The sequence below is a fragment of the Cygnus olor genome, chromosome 1 (genome assembly GCF_009769625.2).
Source record: "Cygnus olor isolate bCygOlo1 chromosome 1, bCygOlo1.pri.v2, whole genome shotgun sequence".
In the NCBI taxonomy this organism is placed as follows: Eukaryota; Metazoa; Chordata; class Aves; order Anseriformes; family Anatidae; genus Cygnus; species Cygnus olor.
The window spans coordinates 154,565,593-154,581,562 of NC_049169.1; the positions used below are offsets into that span (position 1 = coordinate 154,565,593).

Here is a 15,970-nt window from a genome sequence, read left to right on the forward strand (position 1 = left end):
CTGGATATAAAGGTTAGCAGAAATTATAGTGACTTTCCCGAAACTTTCAGGACTCTTCAAGGGATTGAGTTTCATACTGAGTTAAGATATCATGACTGCATCTCATGCTCTTATGGAAATGAAAGTGCTTGCTGGTAACTTCTTTACACAAATTTATTTAGCATCTCTGAAATCAGAAGAGCTGTAGTTTTCCTACCAAACAATTGCCTACATATGTATTAGCTTTCTTTTTCTTTTTTTCCCCTGTCTGAAAGAAAATTACTTCTGGGAAAGACTCTTATGTAAACTTAAGTACACTTTTCAAAGTTGCTTAGAAGCTTTTGCATCCTAAGATTGCTTCTGTACATCTCAAATCTGTGCTGTAAAAAGAGTTACAAATTACAAATGAGTTATCTTAAATGTAAAGTGGAATAATTAGCCGGGTGCTTTTGTGTTAATGTTGCAGATTTCCTGAAGAGCTAGTAATCTGCCTAGAATGCCATCCTGGCTGACCATTCTTCTTTGAGTTCTGAGCTAGCTGCAGTGTTGTGCAGATACAACTTAAGTCTTTCCAAAGATAACTTCAGTCTCAAGAAAAAGCAACAAATGAATTACGATACATATTTTTTACATGGACTTTGGCTCCTATATTGCTCTTGAAATGTTGATACTTGTTCAGTATTTAATCTTTTTGCTAGGTCAGTAATACTAGGTGAAATTGAAGACAGTAGCTAAAAAGCAAAGATAATAATTAGGTTGACTAAATTTTCCTCAGTTGCTTCAGTTATGTCACGACTGAGTCATAGGTTTTAATGTACAAAGCTGTCTTCTTAGATAGTTAACAGAGAAAAGGGGCACCTTCAGAGTCTGGTTCAGCTGAACTAAGTTCTGAATTGCTCTTTGAAGTTGCCTGTGTCTCTTCATTGACTGTAGAAGGAGTCTGAGATGACTAGGCTCCTAACTTAGAGGCCTCAGGTAAGTGTCTAAAATTTATCGTTTAAATCTAAGAATAAATTTAATAATATTTATTTAATAATATAAGTTTATTTAATAATTTAAGAAGGTTTAAAAGTGATATTTATGCTGCTTATGTGCAGTATATGGCTTCCCATTGATTAGTTAGGAGGAAAATACATAATTTAAAAATGATGGTTGAAATTATAGGAATCAGATTAAGTCTGGCAGCCCCTTGGTTGTGAAATATTGAGTATAAATAAGAAGAAAATTAAATAAGTAAATAGTGACTGTAACCGTGGCTTATATTCTTTACATCTTTAAGAAATATAGCAATTTACAGCAAACAAGTTTTATATTTTGTCTTTGGTTTTCATAGTGCACTTGCCAGAGTGCTTACTGTGGGCATTACTCCACTATAGACAATTTTAACAGTGCTGTTTGGGCTGAAAGTACTTTAGCATTTCATAGTTCAAAGTAAATAGACAGGATTTTTCTTCAGATACTGACTAGTAGACCAGATTCCAAAAGTACTAACAGAATATTGTGGGGTTTTTTATGTTTATTTGATTATTTTAAACTACTAGATAAGAACAGACAAGTAATGTATGGTATGATGGAAACATACAAAGCCTGAATTCTTCATTATTGTTAGATGTATTTTCCTATTCCACCTGCATGGAAATTGTCTTCAAATATTATTTAAAACAGAAATGTAATGATTTATCAAAGTATGCCAGGCAGAGCTCGCTCTCCACACATACTAGCTTTCAGAAGAGATAGTCTGGAGGATGTGGGTAAATGCTTCCATCGTTGTGGAGGTCATCTTAAGGTTGCAGACCTTACTGATGGCTAGTATTAATATGGCTGGGTTCAGGGATATATGACAGCCAGTGATACATGACTACAGCCAGTTCGCATTAAGACTGGGGTTGGCAGCTGCCATTTAGCTGGGTTAAAGTAGGAAAGCTAGGTAGAGGATTTAGCAACCATATCATTATGAGCCATTTGGTTAGGGTCAGGTGTTGGGGAAGACCAAATAGAATTAGGTTTGGAGTTAAAGCGGTTCAGGCCGGCAGAAGAAGTTGGTTTATGGCAGGGTCTGCGAATGGCTGTTATCACCCAGAGGCATCTGATTATTGCTGAGCAAGTGTTTTACAAGGATCACTGGGCGTGGGTTAGAATTAGGCTTGGGCAGACATTGGTCGGCATTGAAGAGCAGACATTGAAGAGTTATGGTTGAGTTAAGCAGGATCAATTAAGCAACGTAGCTGCAGCAGAGCCTGTCTGAATAGGTTGAAGTATGAAGTTGATATTTATCTACTTTATAGTTGAGAAAGGGGTGGATCTGGGAGTCAGGGTTCAAAAGGTGTCAGTGAACAAAGTGTAATTGAGGTTGCATCTGAGCTGCAAGACTGATGTAACCTCCAGTTCTACCAGTACCCTGGTAGTCCAGAGCAGGTGATCTACCTGCTGGAGCACAACATGCCTCCTTCCTTGCCTCAGCCCCCTGGCACCTATTTCCAGTGAGGCACAGACGCAGTCTGGGTGTTCATTAGCTGTGTTCATGTGGAGAGGGGAACTGAGAAGTGGCTAGGAGCAAGTCTAGGTACCAGCCCAAAAGGGAAGGTGGTAGTCTAAGCTCAACGCTCAGGCTGGGACTAAAGCTAGGGGTGAGGTCCTGGCCGGCAAGGTCTGATGCCAAATATGTCGTTGTAGAACAATGTCTGCTAGCATCGGCTGAACTAGATTTAGGACTGACAGGAAAGTGACTGGCTCTACTTAATTCAAAAGTTGCAATGGTTACTTTTTTAAGGCTAACGTTGGATTGTGGCCTGGTGAGATTTTGAGCAGAAAGGTCTGATGAACTAGAGAAGGTTATCATAACTCAGGGTAGTTAGGTTTGGGGTTTGCATCCGTGGGATATTTTTAGATTTGAAGTTAGCAAACTGCTAACTTGAGGTTTAGGTGGATTGTCCGACTTAAATGATTCCTAACAATGAGCTGGCTCATACTTACATGCTGCTGATTTCACAGATGTGTGCTAAGGTAAGAGCTGAGGTCAGATCAGTATGATCAGGCTGCTAGAAGAAGCACGTCTCTGGTAAACTTACCGAGTGTGGCTCCTTAGGGGGTCATCTCTACACCTTTGTGTAAGCCCAGGGAGTGGTGAACCAAGCTGCTCTTTGTTATGTTGGATTCCAAGATGATGTTTAATGAACATCTGACAGAATATATATACAGTAAAAAGAAAGGCCTGCTTTCACTGGAAAAGTTGGTGTTTCCAGATGTTCCACTCCCCCCGTGTCTTAGGATTTGATCTCCTCTGCCATCGTGCAGTGCACAACAGTATTACACATAGCAGTAGTACACTTTTGGTTTTGCTCTTGCAACTCTTCTTTTGCTGGTTTTAACTTCCTATGTTTCTAGTATACTGAGGAAGATGAGTATATACCTTTATTCCAGTTCAGCAGATTATTTTCAGGTCTGAGTTCTGGGAACTGGGCTTTTCCTTTATACCTGACAAGGTCTTGTGGTGGGATGAGTTGCCTCCTTTAAGGAGATTGAATTTGAGTAAAGTACAGAGAAAATGAGTATAGATTAAATCCAATTACGTAGCAACTAGGTGTGTAATAGATCCAGCCAACAAACTCTGAGGCTTGTGCTCATGCAACTGAATTAAATTCCACCAGAGCATCCCTTCAAGCTCTTTCCTCCAAAACAGAGGCACTGCAGACTTTCTGAAATGTTCCCAAACCATTCCTGAGCATTGCTTTGGACATTGCTACTTGGTGCAGGGCAGCAGTGCATCAGGAACAGCTCTAGGAGATCAGTAGCATGGAGGATCATCTTCCAAGGCCCACTAATGCTCTGGCCACTGTTAAAATTACGGCCTTACAGACTGAAAGACTGGAAACCTGTTTGTCAGTCCATCTCTCAGGGTTTTGCTTTTAACTGTTTCCATAAAATATACTGACAATAGCATCTTGTTAGCATCATGTGACAGGTAAAAGCAGCATCTTTTAGAATTTATTCAGTGCAAATCGTATGGGAGCAAATCTCAAGTCTTGTAACCTACTTGGAAAAGCAGTTGAGGGTCTTTTCTAAGAATATAACTGCATGTACAGAAATCATGGAGAGAGCAGCTACCATACTGAAGGGTTTACAGCACACTGTAGCCCCATTCAGATGGGGAATACTGGAGATGTGACGTTGTGTCATTTAGCTCCAAGTGTTCATTTCACTGTCATAACCCATCCCACTGCATTCACACTTACACCCAGTTGTACAAGATGTGCTGAAGAGCAGACATCTTGACAGTAATGCCACTTCTTCCCATTCCACCAATACAGCATAACAGCCACTGAGAGTGCCAAAGGATTCTTGTGAAGGCTGAGGCAAATATATGTTGGCCCAAAATATTGGCCAATAAATTGTTTTCTCCTATACTGCCGGTAGTTGAATGCTGAAAGTATAGTTCACACGTTTCTCTGTTTTTATTATAAACCCTAGAAGAAGCTCAAGTTCTAGTTTTGATTGAAATAAATTTATATAAAGAAGATGAATATTAACATTTTTAAAACCTTAACTTTTTATTAATTTTAATTTATGAAAAGCATTTTCATGCATTCCCCCATATTTGAAGTCTGCAAAATTGTAAAAGTATACTCTGACTTCACTTGTATAAAACCATTTTTTCTGACAGCATAAAGAATAATAATTTCAATGTGTTTAGGAAGCTTTCTTCAGCAGAGGGTGTTTCAAAATAGCTTTAAAGCTCATGATAATACTGAATTGCACTATTTTGAAGTCATTGAACATTTAAGAGATTCTGCTGGAAATTTTATCTTTATATATACGTAGGTAAATTTTCTGTCTTGCACATATGGACTCACTACTAATTCTCTGGATTAATGAGTTAATGCATTTTTTGATGTGTATTTTTTGAGGATTTCTATATCCATCTATTTCACTTGCCCTTTGCAAATTTTTAATATCAAATTGCACATAAACAATATTTTAAAAATGCATTTAGAAATGAAAATGCTTCTTATGACAAAAGGATGACAATTAATTTACTTAATCCTAGGTGGTCTTGTCTTTGTAGATGCTTAAAACCACCCCACCTGGCCTCTGGACACCATTCCAGGAGGGCATGGGTTTTCGATAGCTCTGTGACACATCAGCTAGCCCTGTGCAGTAAAGCTGATATATCTGAGGTAAAGCAAGACAGCAACATTTAGGCAACTGAACCAATGCCAAAGCAATTATTGTATTAGGACCACCTCTACAAACGTTTTCCATCAAGGCAGCGCTATGGAGAGTCATGGTGCATTGGGCTTGTGATTGTTCAGCAGGTTGTCAGCAGTCCGGAAAATTGACATCGGTGTGTTTTTTGCCTTACTTTCCCCTCTCTGGACCTTGACTTTCTTCTGTCCTGTTTGTCTGGTGTTCCTGTTCTTGTTGTTAGAGCAGGCCCCCTTGGTACATATGCTGGAGCCCATAGAGGAGCTTTCAGAAGAGGAAAAAGGTAATGGTTGATTCAGAATGAAACGTAGCTACGTGTTTTTCTTGAAAATAAAAATGTGAATATTATTTGATGTGTTCAGTATTTTTCATTGTACTTGAATATGCTTATCTGGTTTGGGTGGGAACATTCCTTGCATGTGTCAATTTCCTTTTGCCATTGGTGCTTGTAAATATTATGATTTCCTTATCCAAGTTTGATATGTTTTTGTGGAGATCTGACTTAACTCTTTAATGCAGGCATATTCCGTATGTCCTGGGGCACTTGAGATAAGCAGGACACAAATGATTGATGAGGAATACCCCCTTACTAGGAAATTCTTTGGTATAATCTGGTGCTCTTGTAAAATATGCTCCCTTCTTTTTCATGCTTGGCATAAGCAGGTAAACAGCTCACCTAGAGGAAGGAAGTTTGTGGTGAAGTGGAGGCTGAAGCTGCCAACTTTTATAGGTGGCCCAAAGATACTTTTGCAAGTAATCTGAGGTATGCCTACCTCTGAGCAGCCACAGCTCTGGCCAGGGTTGCGCCCAGTGTTGGTAACCATTGCCCCATGCTGATAGCTACCAACCCAACGTTGGCAGCTGGTCCTCTGCTTCATCTGAGGAAAACTTGGACAAGGCCACGTTTACAGGGACAGAACAAAAAGTGTTGGTTCATCGTGCGTGGTCGTCTGCTGGAGGAAGCTCGCAGTACTCGAAAAACCAAATAACTGAATAGCATAATAATCTATGCTGTGCATAAAAATAAATATCAGTCTTGAACCTTATAGCCAGTGAATTCATATTTTGAAAGAATAATGCTGTTTTGAAAGTGAATACATCTATGCCTTAAGTGAGAAATTGCCCCAGGGAAAACCCCCTGACTATCTGAAGTAAGGACTGCTTACATTTTTGCCGTTCTTTCTGCTATTTCTCTCGCTTGCCACCTTCTCTCTTGATGGATTGTCTTTGATTCCTCTGCTGCGCCTAAAGGCATGGCCTGCAGTGCGAAAGAAAGAAAGAATGCAGTCTGGAAGGATGGACCGAGATTTTTTTGTTTTGCTTTCAGTGACAGCCATCTATAAGGGAGAGTATGAAAAGTCTTGACTCGGCAGATTGTTTCATTGGATAGCTGAGGCAGCAGACCACACTTAAGGTCCCTTGTCTCCAGAGTTGTCAAATCTGGTAGTGTTGGTTGGTTGTTTTAAACAAAAATCAGTAAGAAAGCAGTTCCTTAAATAGAGCTCTTGGCTCCTGCAAAGAGGATTTGGCTTAAGTTAATTAACAAGAATTAATACTGTCATTAATTAGGATAATGCTGGATAGTCTTGTTACCCATATTAATATGAAGTGATTGTGAATTAAAAAATGATTTTAGATGGATCTGCTTTATTGTAAGGATTAACATTGGGAAGGGACAAGATGTAAGCTCCTTTGGAGTCTTCCCCTTAAAATGTGAGATGTCTCATGCCAGGTTTTCTGGGAGGATTTCATGCCAAGTAATGGATCAGGACATCACCGTCTCCTGATCGGCAGTAGTCTGGTAGTCCTACCTTTCTGCACTGACCAGTAGTTTACCTCTTCCAGGACTCAGCTCTTCAGCCAAATGACTTTTAATCCCACCTCTGTCAGGTAATGAGTTGTCCGTATTGTTCCCAAGGCCAGATAAGATTTCAGCCAGATACTGTCCTCTTCGACGGAGATCTCTCAGCGTGGTAGCTGGACTCGTTCAGTTTTAACTTCCCAGAGTTCTTTCCAGAGCCCCTCAGAAGCATCTTCCTCAAAACAACCTAGATAAGTTCTTTGTGTATGTTGAGGTTTTTTTTTGAGTCCTCTGGATGGTTATCTTTTCCTTAAAGAAAAATGAAAACTAAGTGGGACAGCTTTTTAAATAATAGGAAAATTGGTATGTTTGTTTTAAAAGAAAACATTTGAAAGTCATAATATGGGATTATTCCTTCAGTTATATCCATGTCCATGGGCTGGCAAAGGACTCCACTGCCCTGTGAAGCATACTGGAAAGAGAGAAACTCTTGCCCAAGATTTACCTTTTATTTCAGGGGGGAAAGTTGGGAGTGCAGTTCACAGCATGCTGGGATGTTGTATCCACCTCTGTGTATGCTTTTAGTCTTTGCTGACCACTGCCAGACAGAAAGAGGTACCATGGCCCCAGTGGTGTGTAAGTGTTACTCAGTAAAATTTCCCTCTTGCCAGAGACGTTTTACAGGCAGGTTCCAAGTGGATGTGTTTTGCTTCTTTACTCTCCTGGATGACTCTATAATACTCCGGCTTAGCTTTAACACCAGTCTTTAATTTAGGATAAGAGTCTGTCTTGATGATTCCTTAAGTCTTGTGTAAGAGTTCATGTCATTACTGGCACTTAACGTACGGGAAAGAAGTAGAAAGTTCTTCGTCCGCTCTTTAGCATGTATGATGTTGTAGATCTGCGTAGAAGAAAACTGAACTTTGTCCTTGAAAGAGTTTTAAAGATAAGTAGTATCAGTTTTGTATTATGTGAAACTGTCTGCCTCAGACTACGGTTTTGTTTTTACCAAGAGTTCTGAAACGCATTACAACTTTCCAGAGATTTGAGCTCAGTAGGCGTTTTTTTTATCAGTTTATCATGTTCCTTGAAACTCTTCTTGAGAACAAGTTTGCTATTTTCCTGTTCTAATTCCTGCTGGAGTTTAGCTCTGATTTGAGATACCACTTTTAGAGGACTTGGTTATCAGAAGACAGTCTTTCTTTATCAGAGGTTCCAAAGAACAGTTCTAAAAGTTAAGATCTTTGTTGTTAAATATTCAAATGTATCTTTACAGTGGTTCTGTAACAAGAAAAAACAAGACACAATGGTGAGTGCTAGATTAGATGTTGAGTTATAGTTTCCAAGTGAGCTGACTTCTGTAAGCTAGCTCCCTTTTTTAAAAAGAATGCAAACTCCATGTAGACAAAAAGTGCACTTGTATGTCTATGGTGTTTGTAAAAAAACAAACCTCAGTGCAGTTTTTAACTGTCTTAGGTACTGTGGATTTTTCAGATGTCTTTTTTAAATGCATTTTTCCATTCTTATTTCAGAAAATGAGAAAGGTGATCATAAAACAGGTAGAAGTAACCAACATTTAATAAATGCCTTGAAGACGGATCCTTCTTTAACTAAAGAACTAAGAGTTGTTTTGGAGCAAGCCCTGGAGGAGAAGCTGGAATCCTTAGGAATTAAAGCAGTGAGATTATTTTCAGTTCTTTAAAAGAGGGGTAACGTTTGTCCCACTTCTTTGTTATTCTCTTTCACTTCTGTACCACAGCCCTCAACCTAGAAAATCAAGTGCTAGATTTCTAACCGTTATAAATCAGTGTAATTCATTAACCTGAGGGAATTTCCATCAAATTACAGCTGTCGATGATTTGCATACACCTATGAGCAATGTTTTCACTTTGTGATTTTTTTTTCTATGGGTTTTGTAATATTTGAAGTTTAAAAGAATGTATTAGATTGTAGGTTATAAGTCCCAGAAACAATAGCCAGTGTTTACAATATGGTTTCTTTCTTTAGGGTGTTCGTGGTATCCCAAGTGATCGTTTAAATAAAATTTTGCGTGCTGTTGAATCTGCTAGAGAACACAAACGGAAGCAAGAGCCTGACATGCAACAAATTCGAGAATATCTTGAACGCCAAGTCAGCTTTAGGATTGAAGAGAAATCATCATGTAATAGAACTGTTGCCAGTCCTCATCTTCCTCCAGAAGGTTAATTTCTTTATTTTAGTTTTATTACTATGGTACTGAAGGTTTTATCTAGAAACATTTGGATCTACTTGCTTTCATAATTTTTCACATAACTATTCTGTGTAGTTAAAGCCAACTAAACAATTTCCTTTAAAGGGTTATTAATAATTAATACTAATAAAGGTGTTTAATTGCAGAAATTTTATCTCCCTCATCGGAAAGATATATGGTAACTATGAACTGTTCTGCAGAAAAAAAAATATACTTTTTTCCTTTATTCTATAAAACCATAATCTACAGCAGAAACACCTTTAATTTTAGAAAGAAATCAGATGTTAATATAAAAGATGCCAATCATTGCTTCTAATAATTAGATAGATAACTTCTCTTATAGGTAAACAGAAGTTCAATCAATTGGGAATTTCCTCATCTGCCGTACCACAAAAACCAGTAAAACGGTCTTCAACATCTGTCCGCCCAGCTGAACAAAGAACAGCCATCACTGAGAATATATCTACACCAAAGTAAGAGATGCTATTCTCATAGTACTCATACCTCAGGTTAACAATCCCCTGTGGGTTTGGTTTTTTGGAGCTGATGTGACTGTTTCATGCCAAAATATTGTAAAAAATTGTGGAAACAATTCATATTGTTTTCTACATAAACTTTATAGTTCTTTAGTTGACTGTCAGTTTTGAAATAACTTGTCTTGTTTTTAGATCCACGAAGCTTTTTGGAAATGGATCTTCCAGAAGGACGTCTAGTATCACGTATGTTTTGTTCTGTTGGATTTTTGAAAACATTTTTGGTACTTGTAATACAAGAGCTATTACTAAGTTCAAATTATAAATACTCTTCTGGACTTTACTTCTTCTTATCTCCCTCTCTCCTCATTATTCCATTTGAGTCCATTGTTATAATCCCTGAAAGATAGCATATTCTCATTTCAGAAGATATGTTCTTTATTGGGAACCAGAGACAGTCAATAAAATCAAAAATCACTAAGTTCCAAGCCAGGTGGAAGCATTTAAAGATTTTGGTGACCTTACATTTTCAGTTTGTTGATATTTTCTTACTATGATCAGAATTAAACGCATTATTCCAGGTCTCATCAGGCACATTATTTTTAATTTTCTGCCCTTTTTTTTTCTGGGTACCATTTGAGATATAATTCTAAACTCATCAAGACAGAAGTAGGTTGGGTCTGGCTGTTAACATCTAATTAACAACTCAACAGTTATTCTAACTTGAGAGCGTGTTATGGAAAATTCCTAAATTATTTTCATCAAAGAGAATACCCAGACAGACTTTCTGTGGTGCAAATTCCATGGCCCTGAACTTTGCTCTCCCATGAAAGTCTATTGTTTGCTTGGCAAGTTTTTTTATATGTTGGTGTGTTGGTTTTGTAAAGATAGTTACATAGGCGGAAATAATCATGTCTAAGAGCTCTCTTATATCTCTTATATTGAGAGATCTATTGTGATAACTTTTTGAGTTTACTTAGCAGCAGAATTTCTTTCTGAATGGTTTTATTGATAGACTTTATGGCAGTTCCTGTTGTTTTTGGTTGTGTTTTTTTCTTTCACAAGAGAAATGCACTGGAAGGGAAAATATAAGAAAGCTTAAATATGCATATGTCAGTGCAGTCACTGAAACCTAGTAAGTCCTCAGGATGTGTGTCTTTTTGCGTAGAACTCCACCATTCAGTTCAGAGGAAGAAGCAGATGAAGATGATATTAAACAGTTGTACATATCATCAGAATTATTGGAAAAGCAGTCAAAATCGTCAACCAGCAAAGGCAACGCTTTTCAGATGGCTTCTGACAAAAGTGATATGGATGGGGCAGAGGAAAGTGAAATTGAAGAAATTGAAACACCCGCCAAATCCTCAAAAGGTTTTTTTCACTACTTTTGTATATGCATGTTTTAACAGACTGTGCATGATTTTGCATTTGCTGATATTTCTGTGTTAGAAATATCATAACAAAAGCAGGTTATCTAGTCTTGTGTATGTGTGTTTGTATGCAATCTCTTATTTTGGTAGTGTATTTATATTATTAGAGTACTTAGGGATGTCAGTTAAAATTAGATAAGTATCAAGTTGTATGACTGCATGCAGAAAAAGAGACAATCTCTGCCTTAGAGAGACTTCTGTCTGAAACAGCCTTTCTCAGCCTTCTGTTTTGTGGAATATATTCAGGGAGTTTACAATAAAGCCTCAAGAACAATTGTCATGCTTGCCTTGTGAATGAAAATTGTCAATCTATATAATTTTTTTTATGAACTTCTAGGAACTGTTATTCAAAAACTGACTGAACAAGTTGGAAAGAGTCTTTCTAACCATGGAAATAAAAGCAAACCAGCTGGAGGGGTTAATGTCGCACAAGCATTTATTAAGAAAGAAGAGGTGCAAGAACCGAAGGTATAGTCATTATTAAGTAATTGAACTAGGTACCTAGTACTTGAATGAGATCTGTTGCCTTTTATTTCATGCTGAAACCATTTTGATGCAGTGAAGAACTCAAAGACAGTTTTGGAGTTGGATCTAAATTTTTGGGGCATCTTCACTGTTATATATTGGAATGCTAGAGAGTGAGCTGTGGCATGTGACCTCATCATTCACACCCCTTACTAGCTTATACCATGACTGTTCTGGCTACATATAGTGATCCAAAAGTTTGGGAATAACTGATACCACTTTATCTCCTGTTTCAGCGCCAGAGTGACACACCTTCTTTACTTTCCTAGTATCGTATTTTGATGGAGGAAAACATGAATTTGCTAAGCTAATATTTTTGAGCATTTTTAATTCTTGAGCTCTGTCTGGTATGGAACTCTTAAATGCGTTTTAATGAGGGAAAAAATTCCACTTATGAATGTGGAAATTTGTTCTGCTGCATCTAGTTATAATCGTATACTGTTCTCAGACTACATCCAATCTATCACTGGTAACTGTCCGTTGAGTAGAGCATGTGTTCTCAATCAGAATACTAACACAACTTATTCTCTACCCCTCAGGCTTTACTAAAGCCCCAGTCTTCCTCTCAGTGTCGAGTTTTATAATTGGTAAGCCATTTTGGTGCATATTGATTTTTACCTGAACAATTTTTTAGTAAGAACAAAAGTTACTCTAAATCGGAAGTCAACAGCAGGTAGTGCTGCTTATTTCAGTATGTTAGTAGGTTGAAGTAGATGGTCACATACTAGTTCTGACATTCAAGAAAATCAGTTTTATTAAATAAACAAATAATAATTACTGAAAATCCTGTTATCCGTAACAAAACTGATGTGTTAGGGCTTCCTGACTAACAATGAAATCGGAAATTTATCACTTCTCCTAGGTATAGGGACACATCTATTTCAGTTTCCAGAAAAGGGTGACAGTCTGAACTTGAGCAATAATGGTGGGGTGCTTTTAGTTGCCACTGGTGATACCTAAATTGTCCATTGATTGCGTGAGAGCTGCAAATCACACTGAAATCAAAATTATCAAATCAGACATGACTATTGCAATGTAATTTGGGGCCTGATGTTACTTTCTAATTCTCTGCAAAGCCAGATGATTTGAGATTGTGAAGTAGTCACAGTTACATGTAGGGGATGTTATGTTCAATAAAGATCTATAGGTGGTTGGCCACTGCTTTAAGACGTTTGGGCTTCAAGAGCAAAGAGCTGTCACAAAACAAGACTTAAAAGCTGTGTATTAAAGATGTGGAATACATTTTTGTTGTAATTTGTTTAGAATATAGAGAATACACAGTGGCATGTTGCAGTATGGACATGATGAGTTTGAAATGAGTTTATGAACCCTGGGCAGGGATTGCTACTTTGCTTCTGTAATCTTTACAGAACAACACACCATCCTGTATTCTTTACTAATTATATACAAAGGTGAATGTCTTCATGTAGATATTTGTATGTTTAATCGTAGGCATATAGTTTGGGTTAATTATTTCAATTTTAGTTGGAATTTTCAAAGGTGCCCCCCCCCCAAAAAAAAAAAAAAAAAGGGCAGAAAATGCCACTGACATGATTTCTCTCAAGATATGTGTTTTTTATTAGCTTAGGGTGACTTAAGTACTAATAAGTGCTAATGGTCATTCTCAAAACCCACGGTACCATAAGACCTAAGACAGCTAGTGACATGTTTTATAAAGTTCGCGTTTTACAGAAGTTACTTTGGGAACATTTTAGAGAACACTACTTCTGTGCTTATCTGAAGCTGTATTATCTGAATTCACCTGTACCAGATATTGTATGGGTTATGGTATTTATTTGAAGTAAGTTTGAGTTAATAAAATTGCCTAGCAGTTTTAATTGGAGCCATGTATTTTGCACTTGATCAAAACTGAATTCTGTGTGAAGTTGCTATTTTTTCCTCTGTATTTTATACGTTTGAAAACCAGTTGAGGCTGAGTGAAAGTTTGAGGAAACTTCCTCCAGCATTTCTGAGCATATGAGACTTACTTTCTCACTGACACACCCTTAAAATGCAAATAATTTAAAATGGCAAAATGTTGAATCCTGGTATGTTAATAATACAGCACAGCAAGCAGATCTGTCAGCTTTTGAAAAGCAGTTTGCAACAGTTATGAATGTTAAGCACTGAATTATGTTGCAAAATAACTTTTACTCCAGTCTCTTCTTTGGAGACACACTACATGGTCGTGTTTGTGGATTTTTCTCTAGTATATACATAACTTACATTGTTTTCCAGTTGCATCAGAATGTTTCTTCTGTGCAGTGGAAGCACGTTCTATACGTTATTGTAACAGTCAGAAGCTCTGGTGAAATAAGGTTTTTAACTTTGTGAGAAACCATCTTTATCTTTCCATGGGTAAGCTCTGTAAGCTAGATTCCTTTGAACCACAACTGACTGGCAAATAGGGAAATGCTGCAGCTCTTCTTTCAGAAGATGAATGAAAATATTTAGTTCTCGGGCTGATGTGATAAGATTGGCCATGGACTTGCTGCCTTCAGGTTATCTGTTTGATTTGATAATCATTTTGAGAACTCATGCAAATCCACCGCTTAATTAAAAGTGGTCATACTTGTGCATATTGATAGTGAGTCTTTGGAGGAATATATATCTTAGCTTTGAGCACCAGGTTTTTAAATTTATTAATTTTTCCATTACATAAATGAATTTTAGATTTAAAATGCAGTATTAAATTTTTAGTGTGAATACAGAATACTTATATAGCAAACTAAACTGCCACCATGCATGATAATGTATTATCTTTATTTTCATGTAAGTAATATCCCTTCTAAAGTTAAAAGGATTTTCCATCTCACTGGAACAACTAATATTCCCGAAAAGAAGACCCTTTTTTAAGAGTTAGAACGTATTATGCCAGAAAACATAGGTTTCTGCCAGTTATGGAACTGGCCCTTTAACTTTTGCAGTTCCTGATTTAAAAAAAAAGAAAGGCAACAATCTTTTAGCCTTGGAACTATAGTAACAAATTCATATCTGTATTTAATGTATTTACATATATAATTGAAATATGTGGATGTTAAAACTGGTGACAGATGTCATGAAGGCCGTGCACCAGTGCATTTTTCTTCAACAGTTTCGCGTTGCTGGGTTTATGGAAGAACCTGATCTCAGCAGAACTTGATGCGACAGAGGAAAAAATGCACTTTTTTTTTTTTCTCCTTACTAGTTCACAGAAGTAGATGAAGATGACTGGGATATATCATCTATAGAAGAAGACTTTTTATTGATGAAAAATGATAGCGGTCAGAAGGCATTGACAGCTCAGAAAAATGAGTCAAATGCTGCATCTGTTGTACATGCGTGGGGTCTTCCCAAGAAGAGTGTACCAAAAGAGGAAGGTAATACATTCATACTTCTAAGTTACAAGTCTTAAGTGCCTGACAGACCTAGAGGAGAACTTAAGTGGTGTATTACACATTGTAAAATACCGTATATTGAATAAGAAGAAAAAATGTATGTGTTTTTACATATACATACATATGATATGTGTATGTAAACACACACCTGTAAATACCTAGAGATGTCAAGGAACTTAAATTTGAAACTTTACTGTCAGGCTTCAAACATGGTCTTAAAAATTGATCATCCAAGAATTTTTTTTTTAGCCTTTCCCAAGTTTGAAGCAATGAGGAATTTTCTTACTCTGTCTTGAGAATAACAGTCAGCTCTTAGGTTTGTTCAAGATACCTATCCAAGTGTCCTACCAGACTGTGATAATTATTTGAACCACTGGTAAGGAAACAGCCTCAATCTCACAGAGTAGCTTCGAGCTCTAACATTTCAATGTGCTTAAAGGTTAAAACTGTATACTTACTCTCTCTATAAAAATGATATGAAGTGTAATGTTGACACTATTTGTACATACATCATATTCTGTGATAGAAACAGTTTTTGAATTATCAGCATTTGTAATTTCCTCACTGGTAAAGCTGTGGACTTTAGGAAGAGATGTTTGCTCACATAATGTATGACTGTCTCTCATAGATAAAATCAAAATACCCCTAATTTTTTTTTTTGCTGTTTTTATTTTAACAGGCCTTCATGAAGCTGATAATACAAGCACATTAAAAAGCAGCTTAGTCACTGTTACAGATTGGAGTGATTCTTCAGATATTTAATTGCTGTATTCCTGATGGGAAGCACTGCTTTTGGGTTCTGTTGGGGTTGAAAACGTAGTTGAAAACATTGTGTTTTCTATTCATTTCTCATATTGTTCATGTAAAAACAAGGGATACTGTATACAGAGCTCTTGGGTCTTTCAGTCCTGAATTTGAACAAGAATTTTCATATACATGTCACTTGCCATCAC

At 37.1% G+C, this 15,970-nt stretch overlaps 1 protein-coding gene across 2 annotated transcripts in view; it reads left to right on the forward strand.

Moving 5' to 3' along the window:
• The window catches only part of DZIP1 (DAZ interacting zinc finger protein 1), a 33,258-nt gene extending 17,367 nt beyond the window's left edge, over window positions 1–15,891 (forward strand). Inside the window, exons 11-19 of one of the 2 annotated variants that reach the window (XM_040538594.1) lie at window positions 5,405–5,464; window positions 8,515–8,660; window positions 8,990–9,182; window positions 9,556–9,685; window positions 9,881–9,931; window positions 10,854–11,056; window positions 11,453–11,583; window positions 14,828–14,999; window positions 15,697–15,891. In XM_040538594.1, the coding sequence (XP_040394528.1) occupies window positions 5,405–5,464; window positions 8,515–8,660; window positions 8,990–9,182; window positions 9,556–9,685; window positions 9,881–9,931; window positions 10,854–11,056; window positions 11,453–11,583; window positions 14,828–14,999; window positions 15,697–15,779 (1,169 nt within the window). In that variant the 3' untranslated portion in view covers window positions 15,780–15,891. The remainder of the gene's footprint in view (window positions 1–5,404; window positions 5,465–8,514; window positions 8,661–8,989; window positions 9,183–9,555; window positions 9,686–9,880; window positions 9,932–10,853; window positions 11,057–11,452; window positions 11,584–14,827; window positions 15,000–15,696) is intronic. The other variant, XM_040538602.1, reaches the window with a different exon arrangement.
• The last annotated feature ends 79 nt before the right edge of the window (window positions 15,892–15,970 follow it).